At 42.9% G+C, this 18387-nt stretch overlaps 1 protein-coding gene across 2 annotated transcripts in view; it reads left to right on the plus strand.

The window, feature by feature from the left end:
- The window catches only part of GRM3 (glutamate metabotropic receptor 3), a 222522-nt gene extending 208499 nt beyond the window's left edge, over positions 1-14023 (plus strand). Inside the window, exon 6 of one of the 2 annotated variants that reach the window (XM_059170989.1) lies at positions 13843-14023. In XM_059170989.1, the coding sequence (XP_059026972.1) occupies positions 13843-13916 (74 nt within the window). In that variant the 3' untranslated portion in view covers positions 13917-14023. The remainder of the gene's footprint in view (positions 1-13842) is intronic. The other variant, XM_059170990.1, reaches the window with a different exon arrangement.
- Positions 14024-18387: the final 4364 nt, after the last annotated feature.

Genomic DNA, 18387 nt, shown 5'->3' on the forward strand with positions numbered 1-18387 from the left:
CATCCCCATGAATAATCTCAATTCCATTTTCGTAAGTCTTGGCTCAACCACATGAGTCAGGGGTCGTGCTAGGTCCTAGGGATACAGAGGGGAGTAGACGAGTCAAAGCGCCTATTTTGGTAGGGCATGCGGTCCAGCAGGGAAGACAAACATTAAATTCACAGGGGCAGTTAGGGTGTCTGGCCATGCTATGGGGTCTGAGAACTTACTCCTTAGTCCTGACTCTGTGACCAGGTCAGGGGGTGACCTGGAGCACCTTACTTTACCTTTTGCAGTTCCACTTTACTCCCGGGTCTGGAGGGGTGGATTAGACTGGTGCTCTGTAAAGGATGTTCTATGTCACCGAGATGATGAAGCTGCTTCACGAAAAATTAAAAAGGGAAGATGACTGAGTAAGACGGAAAATGGTACATCCTGAATACCACTTTGGAAGCTCAAAGCACCTCCTTAAACATGAAGTATTTGTCTTAAGAAACTGTACAGCCAGGCAGCCTGTTTAGCTGTGATTTACTGTTTCTTAAATGTAGTCAACCACATTTAAACCGGCTAATGTGTTCCCACGACACACACCTTGAAAAATGCTGGAGTACATCTGCCTCCTGCTTCAGTGACACGATGCTTTTCAGTCGCAGGCGGGCAAAGAAGCAGTGTCAAGTGCAGGACAGCAGAGGAACCCCACCAGTTCATGGTGGGGTTCCCCTGCTGACCTGCAAATACCTGAAATACTCCCCTTTGTGAATCACTCACGTAACTCTTAGGCTCAAGGAACCTAAAGGGGACAGGCTTTTAAGCCATTTTCAGCTTCTCTGTGGTACAAAGCCTGAGAAATTCACAGACAGAAGGGGAGGAAGGAGGAGGGGGAAACCACAGGAGGGGGAAGGAAGACTGGAGTGACAGAGACAAATGACTACTTCACCGTTTTTGCCTTGAGTCAATCAGAAAGGATGCTTCAAAATAGCTCAGCACCACAGAGTGAGCAATCACATTAGTGCCCCAGATTCAGCAACAAAGTATGAACTGTAACAGGGCTGCCCTTCCCCCAGCAAACACAGGCAAGGCTGCTGGCTGAAAGGCGGCTTTCCAGGATGCACCGTTTGTATCTACCACTCCCGGGTGGAGATAGGGATGTGACTGTCTTTCCAGGCGCCATTGCCAGGCTTCCCCATGGTTGAGTCCCAGGACATGGTACAACTTGTAAAATGATTTTCCCTGGACCTTAGAGAAACCTGCTTATTTTCTGAGCAAACAAATCTCTTTTCTAGAGCCCAACTCTTACAGCTAGCGAGTCCAGACAAGAAAGAATTGGCAATAACAAAGAACAACAATGATAAGAGTGGGAAACAGGGACTGTCATTCTTTGAGTATTTTCTATCTGCTGGGTATGGTGCTCAAGGTTATACACACGTGTGCACCTGTGCCGTACCCTATTTAATGTGCACAATGCCAAATATCAAGAAACCGGCATCCCACATATTGAAAGTGGCAGAACCGGAATTGAGAGTCAGTTTCTCTGATTTCAAAGGCAGTGTGTCAAACCACTGGATGGGGCCACTTGACTCAAACTGCAAGCTCGGAGATTTCCAGGGAACGTAGGTCCATAGTAGGCTTTATCGGGAGAATAGGAAAGTTCCCCTAGGCTGGGCAGCAAGATACACTTCCGAGAAAAAGTCATCTCGTTCTCTGAGCTCAGAGTTCCTAGTTGTTATTCAAACAATTTAACAAACTCCTTAAATCTTCCACAGACATATACGTGCAGACCTCAGTAATTTTCAAATGGCAGCATTTCCTGATATATATATAGGAATTAACAAATTCCTCCAGGAATAACAAGGGCACTTGACCCAACCAAGTCTCTCTTCAGAATTTCAAAAATATCCATTCACACAAACGTAACGTCTGTTGATCACAATGGATCTGCTTAATCTTTCACTCAGAATGCTAATCTCTGAGCAGCCCAGTTAATTCTTCAAAGTCAGCATCTACCCAGCCCAACATTTTAGAACAATTTTTTCACGCAATGAAATTTTAAGTAATTTTTTTTCTTAAGAAAAGACCTCATTTTTAAAAATAGTCCTTCTCTAATTTATATTAATGAAGTGGTATTAAAATATTAAGGTGAAGAATTTTTCATGTGATACCTCTGGGCATTTCAAAGTATATATGTAATAAATACATTAATCCATTATTTGTAATTCTTTATCTTTCAATTAAAATAGTTTTACTTGTGGGCTCATTTTATCCCATGAGTACTAGACATTACAATTTCTGGTTCACAGATGAGAAAATATAGGAGGTACCTCTCAAAGATATACAATGATTCAAGAATCGAAACTGGGTTTCCTGACTTGTGATTAATATCTTACCCATTTTAAGAAATTGGAACTACAGTCACTCATGGAATCCACTCATTCATTAAATGCTTGAGTACCTTCTACACAACAAAAATATCTAAGCAACTGTGTACATAGTGGTAAAAAGGATAGATGTCCTGGTCCCATGAAACTCAGTGTCTAGACAAGTGTTGTCCTTACTGTAGTATAGGACCCATTAATGGGTCGTGAAATTTATGCAGCATGTTTGGCCAACAGTTTTCAGAAGAAAAAAATTAAATATATCAGAGTTCATTATATGTAATAAGGATAAGTAGTATTTCATGAAGTTTGCTCCAGAGGTGATGTATGTAAACAAGGTCCAGGTAAAATGTTTATTACTGTGAATTGCAGCCAAAGAAGTTTGAAAGACACTTGTCTCTGGGACCTAGTTTATGGATGGACATATTACTGACCCACTATGACGACAGTTAAAGCAACCGGTTTAATTCTCAGTGCCTGTTTCCTCCATTAAGTAATCAGCTCAATTTATATTCATTTCCTTCCTAAATGCCAGGAAGTACACGGTTTTGTAAATCAAGAAATATCCTTAAATTGCTCCGAGTTCATTAGGTAAAGCATATGTTTTACTTAGTTGGCATGTAATTTATGTTCTGCTAAGTATTATGTAAGCATTTTAGTGTATTGAATTATTGTTACCAATACTGCTGCTGGTTTTCTAATTTAATCCCTCCAGATGGAAAACCAACAACTCTATGTGTTGATGAGAATATGTTAGTGCAGCATCAAGGTTACCCCACAACACATACATACATGTAGGTAGCTATTCCCACATAGCAAACTTCCCCCAAGCTTTGTGACTTCAAAGCAATAACCTTTAAAAAAATACAAATGAAAATAAAACACAATAACGCCTTTATCATTTTAGGATTTGGTGGGCCCAGAATGCAGGCAGGGCTTGGTTGATCAATTCATCTGCTCTTGCGAGGCCTGGACCAGGTCCTTCTGTGGTTTCAGCAGAGACTGAGCTGAGCCGGAGGCCCACAGTCACTATGATCTCAGACTTCACAGCTTGGAAGGACGACTTGTCATATGCAATCATAGAGAGGATGACAAAGCCTGTCCAAATTTGAGGGAAGGGACATAGACGCCCCCACCTCTGAAATAATTCATGGCCATTTTTATTGTGACACATTCACCTAAGCCTTCCTCCAGCACTGCAGTTTTATCAGAAATCACGAAGGTGGGACACAAGCAATCCTGTTAATGCCAAGAAGTTACCCAGGCCAGAAGGTGCGGCCAAATTCATTCCCACTTAATTCTCGGGCAAGAGTAGGAAATGCCACCTCACGTAGGAGCCTGGGTGAACCACCTGACCACAGCTAAGGTGGCTGAGAGCAGACAAAGTACTGGTATTGGATTTTAAAGCTGAGCAGTTGCTCCAAAAAGATGGAAAAGCATGACCAAACTTAGAGGCAGGCATGGAGAAAAGGACATGTTTAGGGACATCTTGGAAAACTCATGGTCTGTGAAATGTCTACATCCTGCTGAGTGCCAAAAAAATAATTTTAGCTGTATCTGATTAACCATATACACAGTGGGAGTCAAAATAATAAAAATGAAGGTAACATTCATTTTTCTCTCGTTTAAGTACACCGCTAGGCCAATGGCTCCCAATATCTGTGTACCAAAAGGACAAACAAAACAAAACAAAACAAAATACCCTCTTTGAAATGAAGTTCCCAGGCCCCACCCAGAGATATGCTGAGTCATATGGTCTGGGTCAAAAGCAATCTGGTTTGTAACAGATACTCCAGCTGGTTCAATGGAAGTGGCCCAAGGAACATATTTTGAGAGCTTCGGCCTCAACCACGCCGCCTGCTTCATCCACTGTTATCAGTGCGGGCCAGGGAGAGCCTCAGAGAGGACCCTCACGGAGGGAGCAGGCAGTGGGTTCAGAGGCGGCCAGGTGTTCTGAACTCCCGTCCTCTGTCTCGTGCCACAGCCCCGTGCAACTACGATTTCCCCAGCTCTCTCTGGCACCCTCCAGAGAATGCATTTCTAGCACAGAAGAACCTGTCCACACAGAAGACATTTACTGAAACTGGGAATACTCCCTCAAATAACACTTAACTCAAAGACCCTAAAATCTTCAACTCATACTTGTAATGCTGTTCACACACAAGCAAACATTCTTCGTATCTGAATGAGAAGGAAGAGACCATCTTGGTTCAGCTTCAGAAGCACAAGGGCTTCCCAGAGCTGGTTCCCAAAGACAGGCCATCAAGAACATAAGCTGCAAGTGGAAGGAGAGTTGCCTAATTACGAAGGACACAAGCTGGGTGTACGCGTGAGGTTATGCAGCAGAAAACCCGAGGGTCTCCGTGCAGGTCGGAATGTTGGGGACACTAATACGAGTTCTACTCAGCGCAGACCGGGGAGGGAGAGGTGAGAAACAGGAGTGTGTCCAATTGTCTTTCGAGCCACTCTGTATCCAGACTTGGTCCCGTGGGCGTGTGTGTTTCTCCTGCTCATGGTGATCATTCAGAGATATGCACGCCATTATCATTAAGAACAGTCAAAAGGGTTCTGCTAACTAATCATGTTCAGATTTGGGTCCCAGAGGAGCCGCAGGCATATGGAGATTGATTTCTTCTGCCAAAACCTTATTCAGAAAGTCGCTTGTCTAGGTGGTGAAGTGCAAATGGCTTCATTAACAGAATCACTCTTTATTACAAAGGATTTTCACATTAGAAGGAGCAAGGGTATAAAAAGATCAAGTGAACAGTCTCCAGACTCACACTCTAATTTCCCACAGAAGGACAGCAACTGAAAGCAAGCCCACGAGGATCAGACTTGGCATTTGTCGATGGCCAGGCCTTTTAAGATACCCCAGTTAAAAGGGGTAAGCCATTACACAAGTCTGAATATGACTTTATGCAAGAAAAAAAAAGGCACATAATGCCCAAGTTCCTTCTTAACAGCACAAGTCCAGAAAATGAGTATAAAATGCCTGCACTTGACAGTCAAGGGAGTCCCATAATGACGCTATGTACTAGACCAGCCAGGAAAATTAGCAAGTTATTTGGCGACGCAGACGGAATTGATGGTCTTCTCTGCCACAGGCATAAGTATATTATAAACATAAATCCTGCTGGCCAATCCAGGAAGAGCCAAGAGTTTTCAGCAAGCTAAGCCATCTGCTGCTTCCAAGCAGAATAGACCTAGTGCATCCCCATCAGAGAGAGGTCAATCCAGTTTCCCTTTGGAGGGGAAAGTCACAAGATGCCTGAGAACCTCATTCCATCCTCCATACTCCTCCGGGAGTAGAGGGGGGCCTGACCCTCACAAGTAACCCTGCATGTATCAGGGAACAGATGTTCACGCTCCCCCTTTCTTCTACCTAACATTTCCATTGTGTTTGTCTCACAATTGCCTTTTTGCAACCCCTAAGTCATTTTCTCTTTACCTCTACTATTTCACTAGGTTTTCCCCTAAGCAAACATAGCCTACCTTCTTTAATGACAGTGACCAAAAGGACTTAGGCTGGAAGAGAATGCTAACCACATTTTGGGATGGGAAAACCAGAGCCCTCTCTGTTAGACACTTTAAGGAATTTGATAAGTGAAGTCACAGATAAAATTCTCGAAAGCAGTTATGCGGCTATTCTGCCTCTCTGGATTTTCTGCCTCAGCTCAGTTACCAAATGCATCTCAGAGATGATTCTGACAGCGAGAACTTTAGCATCTGCAAGTTCAGTGATTTCTTTTTTAAATTAGAAGCCTTCTCTTCAGTGCCACACATGACAGCATCTTGTTCTACCGGCAAAGGTGCGAACGTGTATTTTTCTCAAAAGCCCATTCCAGGGAGTTCAATGGCATAGATCATGTCCACCAGAGACCCCGGCGACCCCGCACCTGGGCTGTGCATAGGGAACGTGTGCTATTCCCAAGGGGCTAGCCACAAAGCTGCCCAGAAAACGTGCTTTGGTGAAGACAAAACAATGTCATTAATGGTGACTGGCTAAATGTTTATGTCCATGATAAAATTTCTCTCATTTCAATATAGGTTAAAAGTAAGCATCATTTATTTGGGGGTTTTTATTTTTTTTAAGATTTTATTTATTTATTTGACAGAGAGAGAAAGAGAGAGGGCACAAACAGGGGAGCGGCTGGCAATGGGAGAGGGAGAAGCAGGCTCCCCACTGAGCAAGGAACCCAATCCACAGGGCCCTGGGTTCATGACCTGACCCAAAGGCAGTCAGTTCAACAACAGAGCCACCTAGGTGCCCCGCATCATTTGTTTTTGTTTTGTTTTTTTAAGCCTCACTTTCTTGCATTAAATGACACTGTACAGTTCCCTTCTGTCCTGTGTCATTGAATATAATGGAAACTCAGTACCCCAAAGAAAGCCCCTTAACCAGAGATGCCAAAAGTCACATGCATTTCCATGTAACCCCAAATCTATTAACACCTTTGGGGACATGGTACAATGCTCACAACTATGTAGATATGTTAAATTAAAAAGGAAATATGTATATAGTCAAATACTGCTCATACACTGACTTCAGACGGTCAGCTCCTTGAAGCAAGCAAAGAGTCTCACATCAATTTATTCTGTACTATTTCTCCTTCCAGTAAGTGAAATTCACAGGAGAACATTCATAAGTGAAAATATCTATATCCTCAGAATGGGAAAATGCCCATATATAGGAAAAATTTTTTAACATCTTCCCTACCTAGAGTAATGTCAGAGGCTTTGGGAGAAGGACTCTTAGTCGGTAACTGTGATCAATTTGAAGGACAATTTACTCCTTCATTCAAGAAGCTTTTGGGCTGAGGCTCAGCTCTAGGCATTAGGGATGTAAAGAAAAAAATAGCCAAACCGAGAATACATAATAAGTCAGGTTTTGATAAGTGACAGGGAGAAAATAACATGAAGCAAGGACAAATACAGCCACCTGGGGACACACGGTCCCTCTTTTTTATACAGTGGACAAAGAAAGCCTCTCCAATTAGGCACCATTTGACCAGATGCATGACAGGAAGGGGACAGGGGAGCCCTGTCCGTATCTGGGGAAATGCAAAAGTCCACAGCTGGAAGAACAACAGAAAGTCCGAGAGGGAAATGACCAAGGATGAAAATAAGAGGAGAGGAAGACAGAGAGGGGCCAGAGCCGGAGGACCTTAGAAATCACTTGTTTTCTCTGAAAGAACTGGGAAACATACTCCAAGGGTACAGAATGACCCAGCTGTAAAAGCATTGCCCTCCACACTGTGGCTTGTGGGCAGGACAGAGGACGGGAAGCAGACAGAGATGTAACTGAGGAAGCTATGTAACTGAGAACCCTGTGGTTCCCGTCAGGGTGGCAGTGATGGAAGCTAGTCAAGTGTTCAGATGCTGTGCGTAGTTTGAAGGTGAAGCTGACAAGATGAGCTGCCCTAGAAGGGAGGACGAATGCCGGACATTATTTTACTTTTTTTTTTTTTTTAAGATTTTATTTATTTGTTTGTCAGAGAGAAAGAGAGAGAGAGCACAAGCAGGCGGAGTGGCAGGCAGAGGCAGAGAGAGAAGCAGGCTGCCCAGCGAGCAAAGAGCCCGATGTGGGACTCTATCCCAGGACGCTGGGATCATGACCTGAGCCGAAGGCAGTAGTCCAACTGACTGAGTCATCCAGGGCCTGACATTATTTTATTAGCGCTGGACACCAGTGGCCTGACTGATCCCTAGACAAAGCAGCACATACATCTCTTACCAGCTGTTTGAGCTTCAGGGTGAAGGGGCTTCCTTTCCTTGCCTGAAAACACATTTGAGTAAGAAAGAGGAAAAACCAGAGATGTTGGGAAAAACAAAAACAAACAAACAAACAATAAACCCAGAGATGTTGGGCAACTAAGAGGAAGCCAAAAGAATGCAAACTAGAATAGCACCAAAAAATTATTAAGTCCTTCCATTTTCAAGTTATTTATTGCCCTTCCACTTTCATACGCCTTCAGGGAGGAAGAGAGTAACAGAACATGACCGGAAAGAAAGCATGACAGGGGTGCCTGGCTGGCTCAGTCGGTAGAGCATGTGATTCTTAATTTTGGGGTCACAAATTCGAGCCCCAGGCTGGGTGTTGAGTCTACTTAAAAGATAAATAAATAAAAATATTTTTTTTAAAAAAGGAAAGAAAGCATGATAGTATATCATGGTCACAGTTGATTGGGGTGTTTAGTCGGAGACCGAGTGGAATTTCTGTTGCTAAGGTAATTACACTGTATTTTGGGTTATAAAAAAGTGCCTGCCATATTTTCTCTTACCATGAATCTTGTCTCACAAGAAATAAGTCACTGAATGAGGAAGGCTTTGCATTCATAAGCTCCAGCTCCACATTTGGAAATCAGATCTTGGATCTGTAGATTTTTATCCCACATCATCATGAAGATGATTTCCTCTGAAATCTACCTTTAACAATTTAAGACCATTACCTAGAGAATCTTAGCCTCATTTCTTAAGAACTTCCACTGTGAAATCTGACATAGCAAGGCTACCAAAACAGTGGGCAGTAGTGTCCTCATTGGCGCAGATAACCTGTATTAATCAGCAGAAGAACACCTGGAATGGGACCTCGGGGCCCCAGCCCAAATAAAATTAAGGTGATGAGTAAGAAAACAGGTTCGATAACAAAGCAGGAGGACAAAGCAACAAACGGATGTTGGAAACAGAATTCCATGACCATAGCATTAAAATATCTCAACAAGCAAACATGCTGGGAAAAATTATTTGGGGTTACCAGGAGCAAGGAAATAGAACAGATGGGAACAAAGTAGAATGTCTGTTCTGTTTAAATGTTTGTTTTCCTTTTTTCCTGAGTCTGCTGTATTACACAGTTAGAGGAACACACTCAGAAACCAAGTCTCAGCCACTCAAATGACTAACAGACTTGGCATCCGTAAGAATCTATTAAATAAATATGTTTAGCATTGACTGAGGGCTCAGGTCCCTGAAAAAACGGGGTCATTTTCTCCACAGCCTGGCCAGCCTGTGCATGACAGGTGGAGGAGAAATGGATTTCACAGTGCGAGACAAAGCTGCCACTTGGCTGCATTGATTTCCAATGCCTCCCCAAAGTGTGTGAAGTGAAATCTGCCTTCTGATGGGTGTGAATCGCCCCTTTGTGATCAACAGTGGAGCTTATTGGGTCCTTTTCTACAATCTTCTGTTTTCATTTTGCATCACACCACTTTAGCCTGGAATGACTAACAACTGCTGCTCACCCGCCAGCCTCCCCCCACCCCCACCCCTGACAAAGCCCAAAATAAGCCACCATACCTCTTGTTTCTGACAGAAACTAGGATCATAGAAATTTGCTTAACCGCACTTAGGAAAATGGGCTAAACTTACACCATTAAAAACCTCATGAGAATTTCATTAGAATAATAGCAAAAGCTCATCACAAACACACACATGGAAATGATAGTACTTTGTTCTCCCCCAGATTTCACTACCTTGGGGAATAACAGATGGGCTAAGACGAGAGGCATATGTAAAATATTTATGAAAGGCAAAGTAATTGAGATAGTAAACTCATAAAACAGTAATTTCCTCTACTATATTCAGCAGCACGGACAAAAATGAGGATATTTTTTACATAATAAAATAAAAGGCACTGGCAGAAGCTGCAGATGAAACACTAAAAGAGAAGCAGAAAAACACGAGTTACCATTCCCTTCAATACACTGAAAAGTGGTTAGGGAAGAAGTGACTACAGAAAGAGTCTGGGTGGGGGAGGGTTTCACTGTCATTATTCCCGTTAAGACAACCTTGAGTTCGTGCGATGTGTATTATCAAGGCCTGCCATTGCTGTGAGTTTTATCTTCTTTGCAAAGAATTTGGACACTCTAACATAGGGCATTCCCTTCAATGTCCCTGTGATGCAGGCAGGTGAGTTGAAGTTCTTCTGCAGATTCCCATAATGGTATCAACATGGGGGTGGGGGGGAGTTCAGGGGAACCTGATGTGAAACTATAACTTGGGATTTTCCACATAACCACCTCTGTAGCCCCTGTCCTTCCTACCCACCTAGTCAAGATACACTGAATTTTTTAGACATTTAGAATGCAGTGAGCAAGAAAAATCGTAAGCTCGAACATAAGAACAGCATGACACTGAGCTCCAGAATAGTGTGGGAATATCACAGGTTTCCAAAGTGCCAACGGGAAGGGTATTAGACTGATCCAAGATGAACACAGATGGGCATGAGCGTATCAGTCCCTGGTTCTCCTATATATACCCCGCCCCCCCATGACCTAGGATTCTTCGTCAAGCTCAGAAAATAAAAAATGGGCACAGAAATAATAAAATTTGATCCTGGAGAAGATGATGAGATTAGTCAGAATGTCCAAGGCATCATGCTTGCCACATGGATGTACATAGGATGTACACAGCCTGAGCCAGCTCTCTCTGCAGGGATAGTGGATGGTCAATGTCACAGTGTGGTTGGAGCAGCAAAAAGGCCTACCTGTCCCAAAAGAAGGCTGCCCATATGCCTCCTATCTTCTGGTCATTTCTTCAGGTAGAAAAATTATTTCCTTCTTGAAACTTCTGTTCTTTGAAATGCAGCCATTAAATGGTCATTCAGAGAATATTTAGAGAGGATCTATTCCGTGACCAGCAATTGGGATGAAATAATGAAAAAGACAGAGCCTAGCATATTTTCTAGTCAAGAGTATTCATAGACTTAAGACACTAACAACAACAACAAAAATAGGCCAGAAAAAAAAATCTGCTTTAAAATTAGGTAATGTGGCAGAGAATAACTAGTCAGTTCTTTAAATTACGTGGCCTGATGATAGCCCTTTTCAGGAGGCAATATTTCAGACGCAGATGACAAGAAGAAGCCAGACATGTGATGGGAAGAGGGAAAAACATTCCTGACAGAGGCGGTGCCAAGGTCTGCCTTGCTGGGATTTTCCATGCTAGAGGACAAACACAAAAAAAGTGAGGGAAGAAATCACAGAATGAAACAAATGCAGAGAGAAAGAGGCACGATCTGACACACCCCGGGATGTGAAATATGGAGGAAGGAGAGCACAAAGGGGATCATCAGAGGAGCCCAGGGCAATGACTGACATTTCAAAATAAACTCTCACTGCCGTATGGAGAAGGTGTGGCAGGGCAGCAAGCGTGAAAACAGAGACGCCCGCGGTACAACTGTCCCAGGAGCCACATGATGGTGGCTTGGCCCAAGGTGGTGGAGGCACAGAAGGGTGGACGGATGTGGGGAGTGAGTTGACTGGGGCACATGACTGGTTTGACATGGGAGGAAGCACCAAACAGGAAGAAGTAGAACTGTTAGACTTCCAGCTCAGGTCACTGGCTGGAGAGTGAGACCATTCACTGAAGAAAAGGAAGACTAAATGGGGACAGGTTCGGGGATCAAGAGTTACCCTTTGGTCACCTGATTGTGAAAATATAGGCAGAGCCACCTATGGAGGAGTCTGGCAGGCCTCCCACATTTCCACCCAATGATGGCTGGACATCACCTCCCCTTGTTCTTTCTCTTGCCTTCCCCTAGCTTTCATGAAGGTTACATAAGTAGGTTTCATGAGGGTTACATAAGTAGGAGGAAACTTCATAAGGAGTAAAGGAAAATCCTCACATTTGAAATTATCATCATCATTATTTTCCCTCTAGTATTTGTCTAGCACCCACTGTGTTCTTCACTACAGACATGTTTTCTCCCAAAGTTGTACATTTTTAGTGGGATCATACTGTAAAGAAAATCAAACCTGATCCTACAAATGATCGAAGGAACAATATCTCCAAGAGTTAGTGTGTCGCTGGACTATGCTTAACCTTAGATAATCCCAGAGACTTGTCTTTATGGCTTTTCTTACACACCTAGCAGAGAAATCAATGTAAAACTGAGGAGTTGTAGGCTCCCTGGTGGGGAGCCTGCTGAAAGTCGTCAGTGCCCCAGATTGGTGATTGAGCATATGATCTCAACGTTTATAATTAGTTTCTCCTTTGTGTTTAAAGAAAATCGTATGAAAAAAATGTCATTTTATGGGACAAGAATATTTCCACTATCAGGCATGAATACTTCAACAGGAAATGAGCTTATATGATTATTAACCAAGCGATGTACTTAAAGTATGGGACAGCTGACATCAGTTTGACCTGGGCTTTGGTCAGGTAGCCAAGAGGATCAGTTCCTTCTCGGCAAAGCATATCATCATGGACAGGCCAAGGGATGCAATATGGACAGCTCTGAAAGGAAATGTAAGGTCATCTCTGATTCTCTTGGCTACATAGTTGCACAGCCCAGGAAGAATGGGGCTCCTTGCCTTTGTTGTTGTTGTTCTAATTCAGTAAAAAGATAAAGCTGTATGTAAATTTCTCATAAAAACAAAACCTTTAAAGTAACATAAGATATGCCTTGCATTGATGAAAACTAAATGCCATATACAGAATGAATATACACATGCGTATTATACTCACACTCTGACACTGTCATCACTGTTGTCATTAACAAGAGCCTCATGCCTTTGGAACGTCACCCCTTCTGAAAATTGTTAAGAATCTGAGTTCTCAGCACCCCAGCCCTTGCTGGAGTGTTCACAGAGGTCACCCACTTGAGCAATGAAAATGCATCAAGCCATTCTGTAAGGCAGTGGAGTTCACAGATGACTCATGAGACTACCTAGAGAAAGCAAATGTAATTGAGGTCCTAAAACTGTAACTAATTGGGGCACCTGGGTGGCTCGGTGGGTTAAGCCTCTGCCTTTAGCTCAGGTCATGATCTCGGGGTCCTGGAATTGAGTCCCACATCAGGCTCTCTGCTCAGCAGGGAGCCTTCTCCTTCTGCCTGCCTCTTTGCTTACTTGTGATCTCTCTGTGAAATAAATAAAATCTAAAAAAAAAAACCCCATAATTAAGTTAACAATCTTTAAGAAATTTGCAGAGAACTCTCAGTTTTGCACATTCTATCTTAACCAATTTATAGCTTATCAGAGCTAATTTTAAATCCATAAGCAACTCCTTTCAACAATGATGCTGTTTATGAACTCTCCACAAGGGATGACATTAGTGGAGGTATGTGTCAGGTACAAACGAATTTTGAGCACAACACATTTAGAAGGTTGGCCTACTACAGCATTAAATCACTTATCTTTTTCCAAAGTTAAATTAATTTTATTTATTTTTTTTAAAGATTTTATTTATTTATCAGAGAGAGAGAGAGGGAGAGAACAAGCACAGGCAGACAGAATGGCAGGCAGAGGCAGAGGGAGAAGCAGGCTCCCCGCCGAGCAAGGAGCCCGATGTGGGACTCGATCCCAGGACGCTGGGATCATGACCTGAGCCGAAGGCAGCTGCTTAACCAACTGAGCCACCCAGGCGTCCCCCAAAGTTAAATTAAAAATGGGTTTTTGAACTTAATTTTAACAAGGGTCTGAGATCATCTGTTCCATCACCTACGTGGCTCACTCGACTAACACTGAATTTTCTGACCTGTTTTGTTTTCCAGCTTCTGCCAGCACCTATGTCCCCACGGTGTGCAATGGGCGAGAAGTTCTTGACTCCACCACCTCATCTCTGTGATTGTGAATTCCAGTTCAGTTCTCGTGTTTTTAGACTGTTAGACAAAAGTGCTCGCGTGCAGCTCCGGAATATGGAAACAGAGCAAAAGAACCCTAGTACCTTTTTTTAGAAACAGTACGATAAATTATTTTTGAGGACTGTACAGTACATAGTGATGTGCTAGAACTTTTTAGGCTGATTTTAGCGCCCCTATTATTAACGATTCCCCGGGACACGGAAATAACCATTGTTTACAGAGCTGAGCATTGGTGACAGGGTCTGACAGGGTCCGTCTAAACAAAAATATGGTGGCAATATTAGGTAACTTTTTTTCCTATGAAGTTTTTTGTAGGTCCTTGTTGTAACTAATTTAGGATGAGTTTCTATGTTGTATATTAAAGTTACATTATGTGTAACAGATTGTTTTTCTCAGCACAAGATAAAAAGCATCTGTATTAATGTAAAAATACTGAGAATAAAACCTTCAAGGTTTTCCAGCATGGTGGATAATGGCTTATTCTTTTTCAGTCACTCTAAGAAACTGGAATAATATGTTGACTTTAGATTATTTCTACTTTTAATGTCAGCTGTAATTTTCTATTGTGCTTCTCTTTACACCTACGTGTGCTCTGAACACAAGCTGTAACCCTTCTAGACAGTTCTGAGCAAATCTGGATTTTGGAGATCACAAAGGTCAGAATTTCACTGATGATACCACAGCTCTCTGGCAATGTCAGTGGCCAGATGACAACACATATGGGGTTCTTTAAGCACATCTGTACCGCAGCCCAGAATTTGCCCAAATCGGCCTCTGATATAGTCAGGAGAGGGTTCTTGCATTCTGAATGCAGGCACTGTGGCCTGCCAGGGAAGGCGGGATAGCTCTCATTTTCAAAAGCATAAAGATGGGAAACTATCCTAATATAACTATTTTAAACTAACCAGGAAGTTACTAGGAAGGAGGCTGGGAGAGCATCCTGTCAACCCATTGGAAAAACACGCTCACCAATGAGAGCTAAATGGAGCAATAAAATGCAGGATATGTTATCATCCAGGGCATTTCTGAAGTCCCCATTCATGTTTAGTGACATGCTTGTCACTAAACTTGAATATTTTACAAAGCTCAGTGCAGGAATGAACAGGGAAATTGTGGATAAAGTAAAACTAGCTCATTCGTACCCACACTTTCCTACTTCCCCTTGTAAATCCTTCAGTCACAAATAGTTTTTCAATGTCGGAAAATTCACTAAGAACTTATCTTCCTGCCAGGTCCTGCACCATGTACCATGACTAGAGAACATACTCATGTCCTGCGGCTGATTTAACAACCTACAACAAATGGGATCACTTAAAGTAACAGAAAAGTTATTCTCTTACAGTTCTGGAGACCAGAAGTCCAAAATCAGAGTGTTGGCAGCGCTGTCCCCCACCGAAGTTCTAGGGGAGAAGCCATCCCATGCCCCTTGTAGCCTCTGGGGTTGTCAGCTTCCTTGGCTTGTGGCCCCATCACTCTGGTCTCTGGCTCCATCTTCACATCACCTCCTGTGTGTCTAGCTTCCCCTCTGTGTGCTTCTGATAACAACAGTTGTCACTGCATTGGGGACCACCTGGATAGTCCAGGATAATCTCATCATAAGAGCCTTAAATTGTTCATATCTGCAAAGGTCTTTTTTTCCAAATAAAAAAACATTCCCAGGTTCCAGAGGTTAGGATATAGACCTATCCTTTACGGGGGGGTGGAGGGTGGGGAGACCTCTTCAGCCCATGACAGAGAGAAGATGTGATGTAGTTCCTGCCTTTAAGGACCATAAAGACAGGAAATGATGCTAATGGAAGAAGGGTGACTGAGGAAAACTGTGAGAGGAAAGAAGAGGAGACTCAAGGATAGAAAGGGCACACGGGGGGCACCTGGGTGGCTCAGTGGGTTAAAGCCTCTGCCTTTGGCTCAGGTCATGATCCCGGGTCCTGGGATCGAGCCCTGCATGGGGCAGAGCCTGCTTCCCTTCCTCTCCCTCTGCCTGTCTCTCTGCCTACTTGTGATCTCTGTCTTTCAAATTTAAGAAAAAGGCATATGGGCTCAATAATCAGGGCCTGGTTCATTAGGATGTACCAATGTTATTTTTAAAAAATCTAACAATTGTGAGCAATGGCACACAGCCAACAGGAGTGGGCTTGGAGGACATAAAGTGAGGAGTCAGATGTTTGAAATTCTCTCCTTCCTTCTGAATGCATTTGGGTCAGCAATGGAACCAATCCATCCAGAAGTCACCAGATGCTCATAGACAGCAGTGCAAATCAGTCTCTGAAACTCATATTCAAGGAAGAACCTGGACTGGGGGTATGGGTGGGGAGGACTGGATAGTAGATTCAAGGCAGTAAATGGCAGAAGAGCATCCTGCTGTGGAGGACAGTGGTGGGAGTGCCAGATACGTGCAACCCAAATGAGCATCTGTTCAAGGTAAAGACTGAGGCTAGGCTGATGGGAGGGAGAATAAACATAATCCACTGATGGGATGTGACAGTTGGAGGAAGGCCGTGTCAGATGGGCGGTTCAGAGACACAGCTGATGCCTAAAACAATCAAACTGATCATGGATCTTCTTAAACAAGGCAATGAGGACATGGCTGAATCTTGAGAACACTGGACTGGGGAGAAGGGTTTTGACCTACGGGGCCACTGTACCTTTCACACTCTGCCTGCACTGGACACAGAGTAACTGACAGTTCTCGTCGTTTTCTCTTTCCTTGTCCTAAGCCTTGTTTCCTATTGGAAAGAGCCTGACTTAACATGTGATCCCTAGAAATAATTTTTTTGGAAAAACATTCAGAGTATGTATGGGAAAACAGCAACTATAAAACAATTTTTACATAAGCCATTTCGAACAAATAGGTTTTAATTTTTTTTTTTTTAACTCTGGTAAGAACATTTCATCCTTCCAGAATATAAAACCAGTTGAGCGGATCCATCTTTGCAAACTCTTCCTGAGTTTCAGGAGGTCAAGCAGGACGATCTGCCCTACTTATTAACATATCAGAACCTAATGCTATGGGTGACAACCATTGGCATTCAGAGTGTTTACAGTCTCTGAAGCATTCTGGGTCCTCTCCAGTTTAAATACTACTAGATCCTCTTGCCCACTCAGATTCATCATGGTAATATAAAAAAGTCCCATTTTCAAGTTGTGGGGCAAGCTGGTTGGCAGACCACACAAGGGACAGATTAAGAAAGAAGCTGAGGAAAGAGGTGATTCAGACAGTGCACTTTTACAACTTTCACCTCCACTTTCCCTGGGCTAGCCCCTGCTTTCCTCACTTAGCCATCATGATAGCTTCAGGTCCCCAAGCTCTTCGCTATAAGCCTGGAGAAGCCAAGAAAAGTGAGGTGCCAGGAAGATGGAACAGCAGTGTGGGTTCTAACCGCCATAGCTCTAATAACGAAGGTCCAAACCTGTGAAGAAGGCCATGATCACCCCTGCCTTGTGACACAAAGTTGAGGTTTATAGAACTCCCACTGGTTTAACTCTTTTACTTCACCCAAACAATGTAATCTGAAAGCAGCCATCTGAGATAAAGGAAGAATTGTTGCACTCCACACCAAAACTACTGATACCCACAAGTTATTTTAGACAGAGCTCTTCTTCTAAGACTCATTAATAAGATGAAAATTCCAACAGATTAAAAGCCGAACTGGGACATTTTATTCAAGGAAATTAGAGGCCCATTTCTCAAGCCACCATCATTAAAGGAATTCCGTCTTTTGTAGCTCAGTAGGTCTTAAAATAGGATTTGGTAAACGTGTGTGGATGGAGGTGTGTGCTTGCCTGGATGCAGGCAAATGGATCAGGTGAGCCTCTCTGGTCAAGATTCAAGCTGGGATTCAAGATTTTATGCTGAAACTACTTGTATACATCAACAGCCCCTACTTGGGGATAGTATGGTTACTTTAAATGGATCTATATATAAGATTGAGTAGTATCTCCAAATCCAGTTATCTTAGCAATAACTATTACACAAATCCCAACAAGAAAAGGTGTGTAAATTAACCTTGCTGGTTGAATTTGAACCCACTCACATACCCTAGCTTTATCATTTGCTAGTCAATATCCAGAACTGAGTCCCAAAACTATAAGAGAAATGCAGAAGAGTATCTGGCTTTGCCTTAGTGTAGGTAATTACATCATCAAGGGAGCGTGATGGGTTATTTCCTTCCTGCACATTTCTAGAGACTTGAGAAACTTTTGAGGTGCTAAGCACCTAAGAAATCAGATTCTTCTGCATCATTTTGTTTGTGGGTGGCAGTGATTAAAACTAATGGTCTACAAACCATAACTCGCAGGCCAAATCCTAGTCCAGCACCGTCTTTTGAAGGCCTGTGAACCAAGAATGCTTCCACATTTTTTAAAAGTAGAGGAAAGAATCAAAGAAGAATATGTCATGACAAATGAAATTTAAATGACACTCAAATTTCCATGTATATAAATAAAATTTTATTG

Source organism: Mustela lutreola, chromosome 4 (assembly GCF_030435805.1).
Source record: "Mustela lutreola isolate mMusLut2 chromosome 4, mMusLut2.pri, whole genome shotgun sequence".
NCBI classification, from domain to species: Eukaryota; Metazoa; Chordata; class Mammalia; order Carnivora; family Mustelidae; genus Mustela; species Mustela lutreola.